Source organism: Phoxinus phoxinus (assembly GCF_949152265.1).
Source record: "Phoxinus phoxinus genome assembly, chromosome: 2".
In the NCBI taxonomy this organism is placed as follows: Eukaryota; Metazoa; Chordata; class Actinopteri; order Cypriniformes; family Leuciscidae; genus Phoxinus; species Phoxinus phoxinus.
The window spans coordinates 48,567,728-48,579,586 of record NC_136877.1 but is presented as its reverse complement, the minus strand read 5'-3'; the positions used below and the strand labels follow the sequence as shown (position 1 = coordinate 48,579,586).

The following is an 11,859-nucleotide window of genomic DNA, read 5'->3' as shown; positions in this document are numbered from 1 at the left end:
GATATTTGAGCTGTGAAGTTCCGTTAATCATCGTTTTTTTTGCTGAAACTACATTTCTATGTGGATGTATTAAGCCTGAGGTACCGGTTTTACATGAGTAAAACATGAAATGAAATAAAACATGAAATGGTCTAAATTATTTTCATGTATATCACAATATTCTCTCTCTCTTATTCTCCATTTACACGATAGGTAGAGTGAGAGAGCCGAATCCTTCGGGATGTCATGGAAGATGGGACACAGATGGGATGTTTGTCCTGACACCTGGAAGAAACACATCAAAGATGCATCCTATAAACCCACAGGAGAGCGAGGAGGACACTTTTCTTCATGACATGCATAATTCACATACTATCACACAATCCTGCCTGTGAAAGGCATAATGCTAATTGACTAACTTCAAGAACGATAATTGATCTGATATGCCACACTTTCTGCACTGTCAATCAAATCCTCCAATGATAGATGCCTGTGATGAAAATAACACACTTCCTGAAAGCAATGTAAGAGCAAAACTCACAGATTGCTATGCAGTTGTCTTCATGGTTCCTATTAAATCCTTAAGTTTATATATATATATATATATATATATATATATATATATATATATATATATATATATATATATATATATATATATTATGATTTTTTTAAAGTAGTTATTTCAGTATCACTGACATACTATTATAGTTTTCCTTAACATTTTGAATGCGATTTTATTTTAATTTTGTTGTTTTTGTCATTTTTATTTGTTTGTTTTTCTTTAAATGTCCATATAGGTAGCCACAGAAATAAAGAGTTTTTAAAAAAGTAAATTTGAGTTTTTACGTCACAATTCTGAGAAGAAACATCAGACTTCAAACAAAAACATCAAACTTTTTCCCTCAGAATTGTGTACATACATTGTGTATTTGTATAGCCTACATTTGTGATATATTATGTCAATGGACAATAATAGCCTAATTATACAAAACCACAATATTAAATAGGCTAATTTTTTTTTTACAATATTCTGTCAATCAATGGACTGCAGGATGCAAGCAGTAAGTCTGTGACGGATTATTGAAGAGGCAGCAGCATTGCAGCAAAACGGTCATAAATGTCACAAAAAAAAGAACATATATCCCTATATAGTGCAGAGAAAAGAAAAAAGAAGAAACCCAAGGAAGAGAAAAACAGCGTGTGTAAAACAGCAAGATAAAGGTATGTTAGGAAAATGTATGTTAACTAAACTAGGCTATATTGCGAGTTAACGTTAGCTGGCTAGTTAATTAACATAGCCATGGTAGCATATCTTCTTTTTATGAAAGTTCATGTAGGGGTGATGTGCGATATCATGATTTTTTTCTCGTGGACGTTTAATAGTTTAATGTTTAATTAATTGCATGTGCTTTAAAGCATTGCGGTTAAACATGACATGTGCTTTTTCTGAGCACGTGACAGACCGAAGCCTGTCAAACAATGTCTGATTACTGGACCTGGACAGTTGCGCTACAGCTGTAAAATACAACACAAGGTTTACATAAACACAGTTGGTTATGCCTAAAGTTAAAGTAATATGTTGAGAGAAAATGTGTCTGTCTTTATGTAAGATGCGTGCAGGTCTTAAAGTGACAGGAGCTTAATAGTAAACATGCTGCCTTGTCCTTAAAGGGATAGTTCACCCAAAATATTTAAATTCTGTCATTATTTACTCACTCTCATGTTGCTCCAAATCTGTATTCATTTCTTTCTTGTGCTGAACACAATTGAATAACACAAATTAATATATTTTAAAGAATGTGGCTAACCAGACAGTTGATGATCCCCATTGACTTCCATTATATTTTTTTCCCAAGTCAACTGTTTGGTTACCTACATTCTTCAAAATATCTATAACCAGTTAACAGGGGTGTGTAGACTTTTTCATATCTACTGCAGATGACCTCAAAGCCAACATACATTACCTAAAAGCCACAAAACCAAATTTTTTTGGGTCTTAAAAAATTGACTCTTTTCTTTTGATTTCTTTGGCTTTACATCAAGCAGACTCCATTAAAGAGCTTTATTGATCTCATCCTTTTCTCTCAACACTTCCTCATCCCTCTCTCTCTCTCTCTCTCTCTCTCTCTCTCTCCGTGTGTGCGGGTGGGGCTGGTGAACGGGGTCGTGATACGGTCACTGCGCATCACCAGACTCGGAGCTGCAGAATATGCCAGTGTGCATTAGTGTAGGGCTGAACGGAGAGAGAAAGAGAGAGAAGTGCGGTATAAAAGAAACAGAAGGATGAGAAACTCAGGGAGACTACGAGAGAGGGAGTGAGCGAACATCAGCGCACTTACATGAACCCGGCTCAGAATGAGCCCTGCAAAATGGCATTCATCAAATATGGATGTGCTTTGTGCGGATCTTTTGCTGCTTGCATTCCTGCAGAGTTCAAGGAACAGCCATCCATCACTTCAAATTATTTTCACGTTGAATTCAATTCAAGATAGAAACGAATCCTGTTTACTCTCTAAATGCACATTTCTGGTTGTACTGCGTTTGATTCGTCAGTGCACTACTCCCAAAAAAATCACTTAATCACAATAATTCACTTTTCATGTGATGGCGTCATTGTTTCTTGTTTTTTTGACTGCATTCTGGCACTGAACAGCCGCTTGTACGGTCAAATCACTTCAGGATAGATCAAATCAAGTCGTGTCCTACAGTTTTTTTTAGTGAATTTATAGTTTCACTCAGAAACAGAAGTACATTAAAGAAGTGAAATGGGTTTTGAACTACTACGAATCGGTTCTTACCTGACAGCATCAATGATCAATAATTCACAACATTAAAGCGCATGTCCTGTGTTTGTCAGTAAAAGTACTTTGTTTGTTTGCTTGTTTCGGCATATATCGTTATGTGCCTTTTCTGAAATAAAAAATTGGTAATGTTATGAAAATAGAAAGTGGAAACACTTTACAACACATTAGGTAACATACTTAAGTGTTATTTTAGTATCATTGGGATGTTATTATAGTTTTTTATATATATTTAGAATTAGTTTTATTTTAAGTTTAATTCAGTTCAAATTAATGTGCGTTTTTGTTATTTTTATAAGCTTTTTATAAGCCAAAAAAATAACAATAAGTTTAAGGGGTTTTATATTTTATTTTATTTCTGGTAACATTTATTTTATTTTAAGTACACAATGTTTTCAGTTAAATATAATAATCCTGGCATAAACAGCATTTTTTTGCAGCATTTATTAATCTAGGTTTCAGTTTGTTCACAGGACATATTGTATTAAATTAATGTAAATTAACACGATTAAACGCTTTCAACGTATTGTTGCATCAACCCATGTTAACATTTATTACTATAACAAGTATTACTGATTCAATTGAGTGTACTGTCCATTTGTGTCAGAGGAGAGAGATGATCCTCGGGCACATTTGGCCTTTACAGTGTTTGTTTTCATTGGCGTTTGGCTGCTCGTGCGCTGGTGTTTTAGCTCCGCCCACATGCGAATCGCGTACCCTGATTGGTCAGCACAGCGGCCAATAGGAATGCACAACAGCTGGCAAGAAAAACCCATGATCTCATTTTCACGAAAGCTTTGAGCGGCTTCATCAGCCAACATTCGTCTCATCTGTAATCTTTACTTCCTTCATCCCCCCTTTAATCTCTCTCTCACTGCAGTTCTGTGACCAGAGGCTCGTTCTCTTCGCACCCAACACGACTGATCCCAGACCAGAGATGAAGCACACAGAGGTCCCGACCCTCAGCTTTGCCCTGAGCTCGTGTGCTCAGCTACATGACCTTATGAAAGCAAAGTGAGCTGTCTCTCTCTTCCAAAGATGTGACATAGTTCGAGGGCAGTTAAAGATGGAGTTAGGATCAGTTTCTATTGACATTTAGTCAGAATGACCCCTTCCTCTGCCTTCAGGCTCACAGCGGCCCAGAAACTCCTGCAGTTCAGAAGTTCACATCACGACGAGCGTTCGAGCAGGCTTATCTCTTTTCCATGTTACACACACACATAGACACAGTGTGTTTTCATGTTTTATGGGGACTTTCCAACCCATGATAGCATGGTGACATTGATACAATGTTGAGTTTTGATCCAAACCATCATTTTGGTTGAGATTGACATTTCAATGTTTAAAGTGTGAAATTTTGATGAATTGGTGGAGACAGTGCCATTGAACTAACAGTGATTTATAGTTGATGAGCACAAGATTATTCAGGCATGTATCTCTGCAGAACACTAGTGGGTGTTTCTCAATCATTGGGGCGTTTTCAAACCCGATTTGCTCGAATCCACTGGCGCTTGGTTTAGGGGCGGGCCTTCATGATTTTAGCAAGTCTGTTGAAAAATGGTTGAATTTTTTTCATTGTACTTTGAAATTTGCCAACCAACTAATCAACTAGTCTAATGCTTCCTTATTAGAAAACAGGTGAAACTCTGAAAATTATAATATGGTGCAAAAGTTCATTTATTTCAGTAATTCAACTTAAAAGGTGAAACTAATATATTATATAGACTCGTTACATGCAAAGTGAGATATTTCAAGCCTTTATTTGTTATAATTTTGATGATTATGGCAAACCCCAAATTCAAAATTAGAATATTGTGAAAAGGTTTTCATATCTGTAAGCCATAATCATCAGAATTATAACAAATAAAGGCTTGAAATATCTCACTTTGCATGTAATGAGTCTATTAGTTTCACATTTTCAGTTAAATTACTGAAATAAAATAACTTTTGCATGATTTTTCGAGTTTCGCCTGTGCATCCTATACATTAGTCTTGTGTGTTGAAGCTCCTGACACACTTACATGACTTCTCTAGCACAGTTTCAAACATTATTTCTCTGTTCCGTTGTTTTGTGTGTTTATTTGCGTTTGATTTGTGTTGTTACTCACTGTAATTAGATAGATTAAAAAGTTATTAAAGTGTTTGAATAAAGCATCTATTTTTCTACATTAAAAAAATTCATCTTGCTTTATTAAAGTTTATTAGGAATTGCCTGAATAAACTTCTTACGTCATTTAACAGATTTCTTGAAGTGCAGGAGACATGAACATGAGCAAGAATGTATCATACAATGTATCACACACACACACACACACACACACACACATACTCACACTCCCACACAGACATAGACTGTAGTGTAATTATCTGATTTAGTAAGCACTAACGACATAAATTTGACAAATATATATGCAACGATTAATATTTAGACAGTGGTATCATTGATATTTAAATGAGACGAGTTCCAGTTTCCTCGGATAAAAAGCATTGATCACAACAGAACTATGATCCATACCATCCCAAGTCATGTCTTCTGCAGACACAGAGAGTTGCATCAGATTAAATCAATAATAAAGATCAATCTCTGCGTGCAGTCACTCACAGGACAAAGTGAAGACCAAATGTATTTCGGCAGATTTATAAAAAAAAATCCAGCAGCTGTCCGGTTGCTCAACCAGACTTTCTAACCCTAACCCTAACCCTTATCTATGCAATTCTGGTGTCAAAGGCCAAACTCAATGACTTAATGAACTTCACCCTTTTCAACTTGACCATATATGCACATATCCTACAGAAATGCCCAGTTCAATATTTTTAGCAGATGATGGGAGCTGACATGACATTTTAGATGCCGTCACATCGAAAACGTATTTTTAACACAGAATAGCATTGCTTCTGTAATTATTATAGGGCTAAACATATTTTCCATGATCTCATATTAACTGAGATTGGAATATTTGTGCTACATTTAACATTAATTTGTCACACTAACTGGCTGCAAGTGCATTTTAAAAATAAAAAATGTGATTAAAATGGTGAAAAAGAATTGATGACCAGTTGCAGCACACCAATGTTCTGCCTAAAAAGGCAAAATAACCTAAATGTTAACCTAAAAAAGTAAATGTTTGTCAAATAGCCTCACGTAAATGATGTGGATGGAGTAAACTAAATTGAGCTCGCGCACTTGCGTTTGATTGACAGGAGAAACACCATGGAAACAGCCGCAGAAACGTCAACAAACTCGACGGCCATGAGGTGAGTTTTTGCTCGATGTTTTTAAATCCATAGATATATGTATCTATGGCTAAATAGGTCACACATTCTCAGAATTATAGCGAAGAGATGTGTCAGTAGCCTATGAAAAATGTTTATGTAATATTGTGTAGCCTATAAGTTGTGATATTAATAACCTAATAGGCTATATAATAATAATAACTTCATTACATTTGTTTATTTTCAGTGTTAGTCGAAAGGATGATTCCGGGTCGCTGGTTCGGCTGATTCGTTCATTTCCGACGGAGAGCGACATGTTTCACGCCGCCGCGTGCGGAGCGCGTGAATGGTTGAGTTTGACTCTGACGAGAGCGCGCAAACCATTGCACACTGACAAACACGTGCGTGCTTTATTCTTATCCAAAATGTTTTGTTGTTAATTCAGCTCCAACCGCTTAACATTAAATATTGATCAAGTGCTTGCATGAATGTTTCTGGAAGAAACGTCTCTCATCCCTGTTTTTCTGGATCATTTTATCTTTCGTTAAAGTAGTAGCCTAGGTTAGCCTATATTTAATTTTACTGCCTCCAGATATACATTAAACTTAAAGGACCAAAAAAGTATCTTGTACAAAAATTTAAATATCTATCGTTATCTTTATAGTTATCACCCTGGTGTGAAGGGACCTTAATAATAATAATATTGATAATAAATTATATAATACTATTTTAAATATCCATAATAGGCCTGTTCATAAACTATCAAACCAATACATTTATTATTTTTTAATTTGTGTGTGTGTGTGTGTGTGTGTGTGTGTGTGTGTGTGTGTGTGTGTTTCAGGGTCTCACCGTGCTTCATATCGCAGCACTACATGGACACTTGGCCTGTATGGAGCTGCTGGTGGAGGCTGGTGATTGTGTGGATGTGGATGTCCGTTGCCCTCAGGGACGCAGACCCCTACATATGGTGCTGACAACTCAGAGCCGACCAAACTCTCACGCCTGCCTCATTTACCTGCTGGAACACGGAGCCCAGATCAATGTGTACGGACCACCTCTGTTTTACCACTATAACTCTCTGAGATTCATAATGAACATAAGCCAAACAAACAAATAAAGGCAATAAATTAATGTTAAATATTGTTAAATAATATTATATTTTGAAGTGAAACTGGATATTCAACAATTTTGACGGTGGAGCAACTTACCTATGTTTTTATGAAAGATTACAAAGACCGTTTTAAATATTGATTTGGTTGATTTATTGATTGGTTGGTTGGTTGGTTAGTTGGTTTATTGGTTGATTGACTGGGGTGCATTTCCCGTACAACTACGTAACTCGCTGCTTCACTACCATAGTTCGATGCATCGTTGGAGAAATCAACTAGTAGTCACGACTGTTTCCCGTAACCATGTTGTCGCAAAGTAGTCGTTCAACCACATTGGTTTATGACGTCACGCACGTGGTGGAGTAATTACTTCTTTTAATAAAACTGTTTGAGATCGAACTAACGCTATGTTTTGATATAAATTACAGACTGAGGACTATTTCTAATTTTTCTCAGTTATTTTGCTTTATTTCCAGACTCAATTATAGGCTCGTTCTTACATAGTAGAGCACGTTCACACATGCACACTCTTCAAAAACGGTGACAAACTAAAAGACGTACATGACATTTGTATGTATTCTAAATAAAACAACATGGGTTGACCTGAATGTCAGCTTGCTTATTCTGCTCAAGATAAGGATTTATCCTTATCATGTCATGTAAACTAGAAACTATGCTTCTAACCAAAGGTCGAGAGCTGTCATTCCAACCACACTAGTTTGCGAATGTTCGTTGGAACGATGGTTTCGGGAAACACAGACTCGTTGAACCGCTGATAATGACGTACCTTGCGAACATAGTTGGCTAACGATGCTTTTGGGAAACGCACCCCTGACTGGTTGGTTGGTTGGTTGGTTGATTGATTGATAGACTGGTTGGTTGGTTGGTTCATTGGTTGGTTGGTTGATTGATTGATTGATAGACTGGTTGGTTGGTTGGTTGGTTGGTTGATTGATTGGTTGGTTGGTTGATTGATTGATAGACAGGTAGGTTGATTGATTGATTGATAGACTGGTTGGTTGGTTGGTTGGTTGGTTGATTGATTGGTTGGTTCATTGGTTGGTTCATTGGTTGGTTGGTTGGTTGATTGATAGACAGGTAGGTTGATTGATTGATTGATAGACTGGTTGGTTGGTTGGTTGGTTGGTTGGTTGATTGATTGGTTGGTTGGTTCATTGGTTGGTTCATTGGTTGGTTGGTTGGTTGATTGATTGATTGATAGACTGGTTGGTTGGTTGGTTGATTGATTGGTTGGTTGACTGGTTGGTTGGTTGGTTGATTGATTGATTGATTGATTGATTGATTGATTGATTGACTGGTTGGTTGGTTGGTTGGTTGGTTGATTGATTGACTGGTTGGTTGGTTGATTGGTTGGTGGGTTGGTTGGTTGGTTGGTTGATTGATTGACTGGTTGGTTGGTTGATTGACTGGTTGGTTGGTTGGTTGGTTGGTTGGTTGGTTGGTTGGTTGGTTGGTTGGTTGATTGACTGGTTGGTTGGTTGGTTGGTTGGTTGGATGAATGACTGGTTGGTTGGTTGATTGGTTGACTGGTTGACTGGTTGGTTGGTTGGTTGATTGATTGGTTGGTTGGATGATTGACTGGTTGGTTGGTTGGTTGGTTGGTTGATAGACTGGTTGGTTGACTGGTTGGTTGGTTGGTTGGTTGGTTGATTGTGAACCAATATTGGTTCTTCACTGAAAAACACCCGTTTGGATGCTTTATTTTTAAGAATTTACGCCCTCATACAGGCTACATTGTCTGCATGATTATAGTTGCCATGGCGTAAGCATGTCATTGTGTCACAGCTGCCTCAGTGTTGTTGTATTCACAGGTCAACAGATGAAGGATTGACCCCACTGCATTTGGCCGCTGCAGAGGGTCTAATGGACTGCACAGAGACGCTGGTGAGAAACGGAGCAGATACACACGCTCGGGACAAGATGGGTCACACGGCCCTCGACCTCGCGCGTATCTGGGGCCACAGGCTCATTGCCAGGTATCAAGTGCTAGTGACAATTACTGCATGTGATGGTGCATGTTGTCGACACCTCAGTGTGTGTGATTTAGGTTAGATTACATGACACTGCATATGTGCAAAAACTGATGGGTCAGTGGCATGCACTGTAAAAAATGATATGATAAATCATGGCAATGTTTTTACATCACTTTACCTCATCAAAACAATTTAAGCAATTCCAACTTTTTTTTTTATAAAAGATTCAACTCGATATTTTAAATATAATTTAAGTTGAAATTACTTGTTAAGCCAATTTGATTATACTTAAAAATGTAAGGCAGCAACTGAAATACAAAGTTCTGTCATGAAACCAGGTCCTTAACTCAACCTGCTTCCAATTATATCGGCTGCGTCCGAAATCCCACACAGTTTGGAGTAGGTACTTATTTTTGAAATAGTACCAGTAATTACTTAAAGGGGTCATGAAATTATATTGTTGTCAGAGGTCAACTTATGACGTTCGCTTGGTTTTTACATTGAAAAACATCACAATGAATAAGTAATAGGCTATTTTCTACCCTGGTTTTGAGCCTAGCTCCTGAAACGCTGCGGGTGTGCCGCATTGAAGACTTTTGCATATTATAATGAGTTTCATGTAATGCGTGAATCGGTAGGCGGGGCTAAACAGGCGGTGTTGAAGTAGGCGTCAATCTTCTTCTGCGGAGGCGGTGTTTGATACCCTTTGACGTTAGAGATCCCCACTTTGAAAAACCTGTCGTTTGCTGGGCCTGGTGTCAATAAAAGCTTTTATTGGACTAACAAGGAAGTTTTCAGTTCTGAAACTTGCAGGATATTCTTATAGTATGATGACCTGTCAAAAGCTCAAGAAAAATTTGATCACCCCTTTAACGACCGCTAAAAAGTATGTTCTATGTAGTATGAATGTGTGTAGAATGAACGTAATCTGGACGTACTTCATCCACCATGTTGTCATTATCATGTGACCTACCAGCATCAGTTGCGTCGCTTCACTGTCATTCACAAATCCTCTCCTGTGGCCTCATGGGACAGTGAAGTGTCCATCCAATGCACACTTCAGAATCTCACCGGAAGAAGTAGGTCATCCGGGGACTTGTTGCCTACTTTTTTATGAGTGTTGTGACATACTCAGACATACTACTCTTGTCACACTGTTTTTCACCTACTTTATAGTAGGGAAGCATGCGATTTCTGATGCAGCCACAGTTCTCTATAGGTTGCGTGAATGCTGCACAATCGCGAACATAAATGGACAACTTTAAAGGAGATTTTCTCAGTTTCTATTTTTTTGCACTCAGATTCCAGATTTTCAAATACCGGTAGTTGTATCTTGGCCAAATATTGTCCTATCCCAACAAACCATACATACATTTTTTTTCTCAAATACCCATGTGACTGGTTTTGTGGTCCAGGGTCACATATATCAACATTGTCATACCCATTAACATGCCAAAGAGTTGTCATGCCAGAACTTAAGTTTTTGATTTGAAACAGCTGGAATTTTTTCACAGTGTGAAGTCAGATATGCAAATGAACATAAATGTGTTTGTGCAACAGGTTTCTGAAAGATGCCATGTGGCGAAAAGACAAACAGCAGGAGATGGTGAACACCAAACATCTACGCGATCTCAGGCAATTCCAGTGTTTCAATGTGCTGGATCTGCCTCGACTGGGTCGGGCCCTGAGAACCCGACCCGACTCGCCCTGGACTGAGGTGGCCATGCACCTCGCCGAGGAGTTGAAGCCCGGACACTATTAGACCCACTCTCATCTACAGAGACCATTGTCATATTTCCAGTAAGTGCCAGATGAATAAAAAGTGTTATGAACTTTTACTTTTCAATAGCATTGGTGTTGCACTAAGTAGAGATACTTCTGTTCTGAATGTAATACTAGTGTACTTTATGATTGTTAAAGTGACTCTATTATGCTTTTTCGAATATTATTTCACTCTCCTTACATTGAGTGTGTAATATATTTCAGTTTGGGAAGGTCTGCAAAGTTTAAAAGATCAAAGTGCACGACAAGTGAAGTTATTGTCTCTTAAGAGAAAGTATTCCAGCCTCACTTCCTGTTACAAACCGACATAACAATGTAATAAATTAGCATAAACCCAGTCTATGGTCTTCATTGGCTGCCAGTGAACAGTGTCTTCTTTGGCCCTCAAACACTGTAGTTGTATCTGAGGCTGGAAGAGTTTGGTTCGTGTTGTTCATGTCGAGAAGACGCTGTTTTCAGCGCTGAGAATCCACTGTGATGCAATTGGGGCAATTTAAAAATAGCAAGTGAAACCGTACGCATTATGCAACAATAAAGATTTCCAGCAGTATGAGGTCATTACATGCATGTTTAATTCAGCATGGTCCAGTTCTCAGAAATACAAATGGATTTCCAATCTAATAATGAAAGAAAATGTTGAAAACTGCAGTGGATTTCAAAGCACTGCATTGTGGGATGCAGTATTATGTAGTGCATACTGCATAATAAGAAAGAGTTATGATAATGTGACAGCAAACACAAATCATAGTGCATCTTTAACACATGCAGTGAGATTAATACAGATTAATTAAACATGTTTCTCAGTTTAGACCATTAAGGCGTTTTGCATCTTTAATTAGATTATTTTCATTTTGTGATTATTTTTGAATTATTCTTGATTATTCTCACCAGATTATCATTAGTCATTTTTACTGTAAAAGTAAATGTTTTTATTTAAAACAGAATAAAGGGAGTATACAAATTGGGGGTGTCGCT

General features: G+C 37.6%; 1 protein-coding gene across 3 annotated transcripts; it reads left to right on the top strand.

Annotated features, from left to right (window-relative positions):
- Positions 1 to 1,009: 1,009 nt before the first annotated feature.
- Positions 1,010 to 11,441, top strand: ankrd53 (ankyrin repeat domain 53). Of its 3 annotated transcripts, XM_079595257.1 has the most exons (7): positions 1,012 to 1,203; positions 3,664 to 3,797; positions 5,985 to 6,038; positions 6,244 to 6,397; positions 6,841 to 7,043; positions 8,941 to 9,105; positions 10,663 to 11,432. In XM_079595257.1, the coding sequence occupies exons 2-7, from the start codon at positions 3,721 to 3,723 to the stop codon at positions 10,862 to 10,864; spliced, it is 855 nt and encodes a 284-aa protein (XP_079451383.1). In that variant the 5' UTR covers positions 1,012 to 1,203; positions 3,664 to 3,720; the 3' UTR covers positions 10,865 to 11,432. The 3 variants fall into 3 exon arrangements, with proteins under 3 accessions (XP_079451384.1, XP_079451383.1, XP_079451385.1); XM_079595258.1 differs by lacking the exon at positions 3,664 to 3,797 and having other exon boundaries at positions 1,010 to 1,203; positions 10,663 to 11,441; XM_079595259.1 differs by lacking the exon at positions 8,941 to 9,105 and having other exon boundaries at positions 10,663 to 10,912.
- Positions 11,442 to 11,859: the final 418 nt, after the last annotated feature.

Bases quoted from the DNA above. Each gene is read 5' to 3' on its own strand.
- ankrd53 (XM_079595257.1), top strand. From the start codon at position 3,721: ATGAAGCACACAGAGGTCCCGACCCTCAGCTTTGCCCTGAGCTCGTGT. The intron at 3,798-5,984 runs GTGAGCTGTCTC...TTTGATTGACAG, and splicing joins CATGACCTTATGAAAGCAAA to GAGAAACACCATGGAAACAG. The intron at 6,039-6,243 runs GTGAGTTTTTGC...GTTTATTTTCAG, and splicing joins ACAAACTCGACGGCCATGAG to TGTTAGTCGAAAGGATGATT.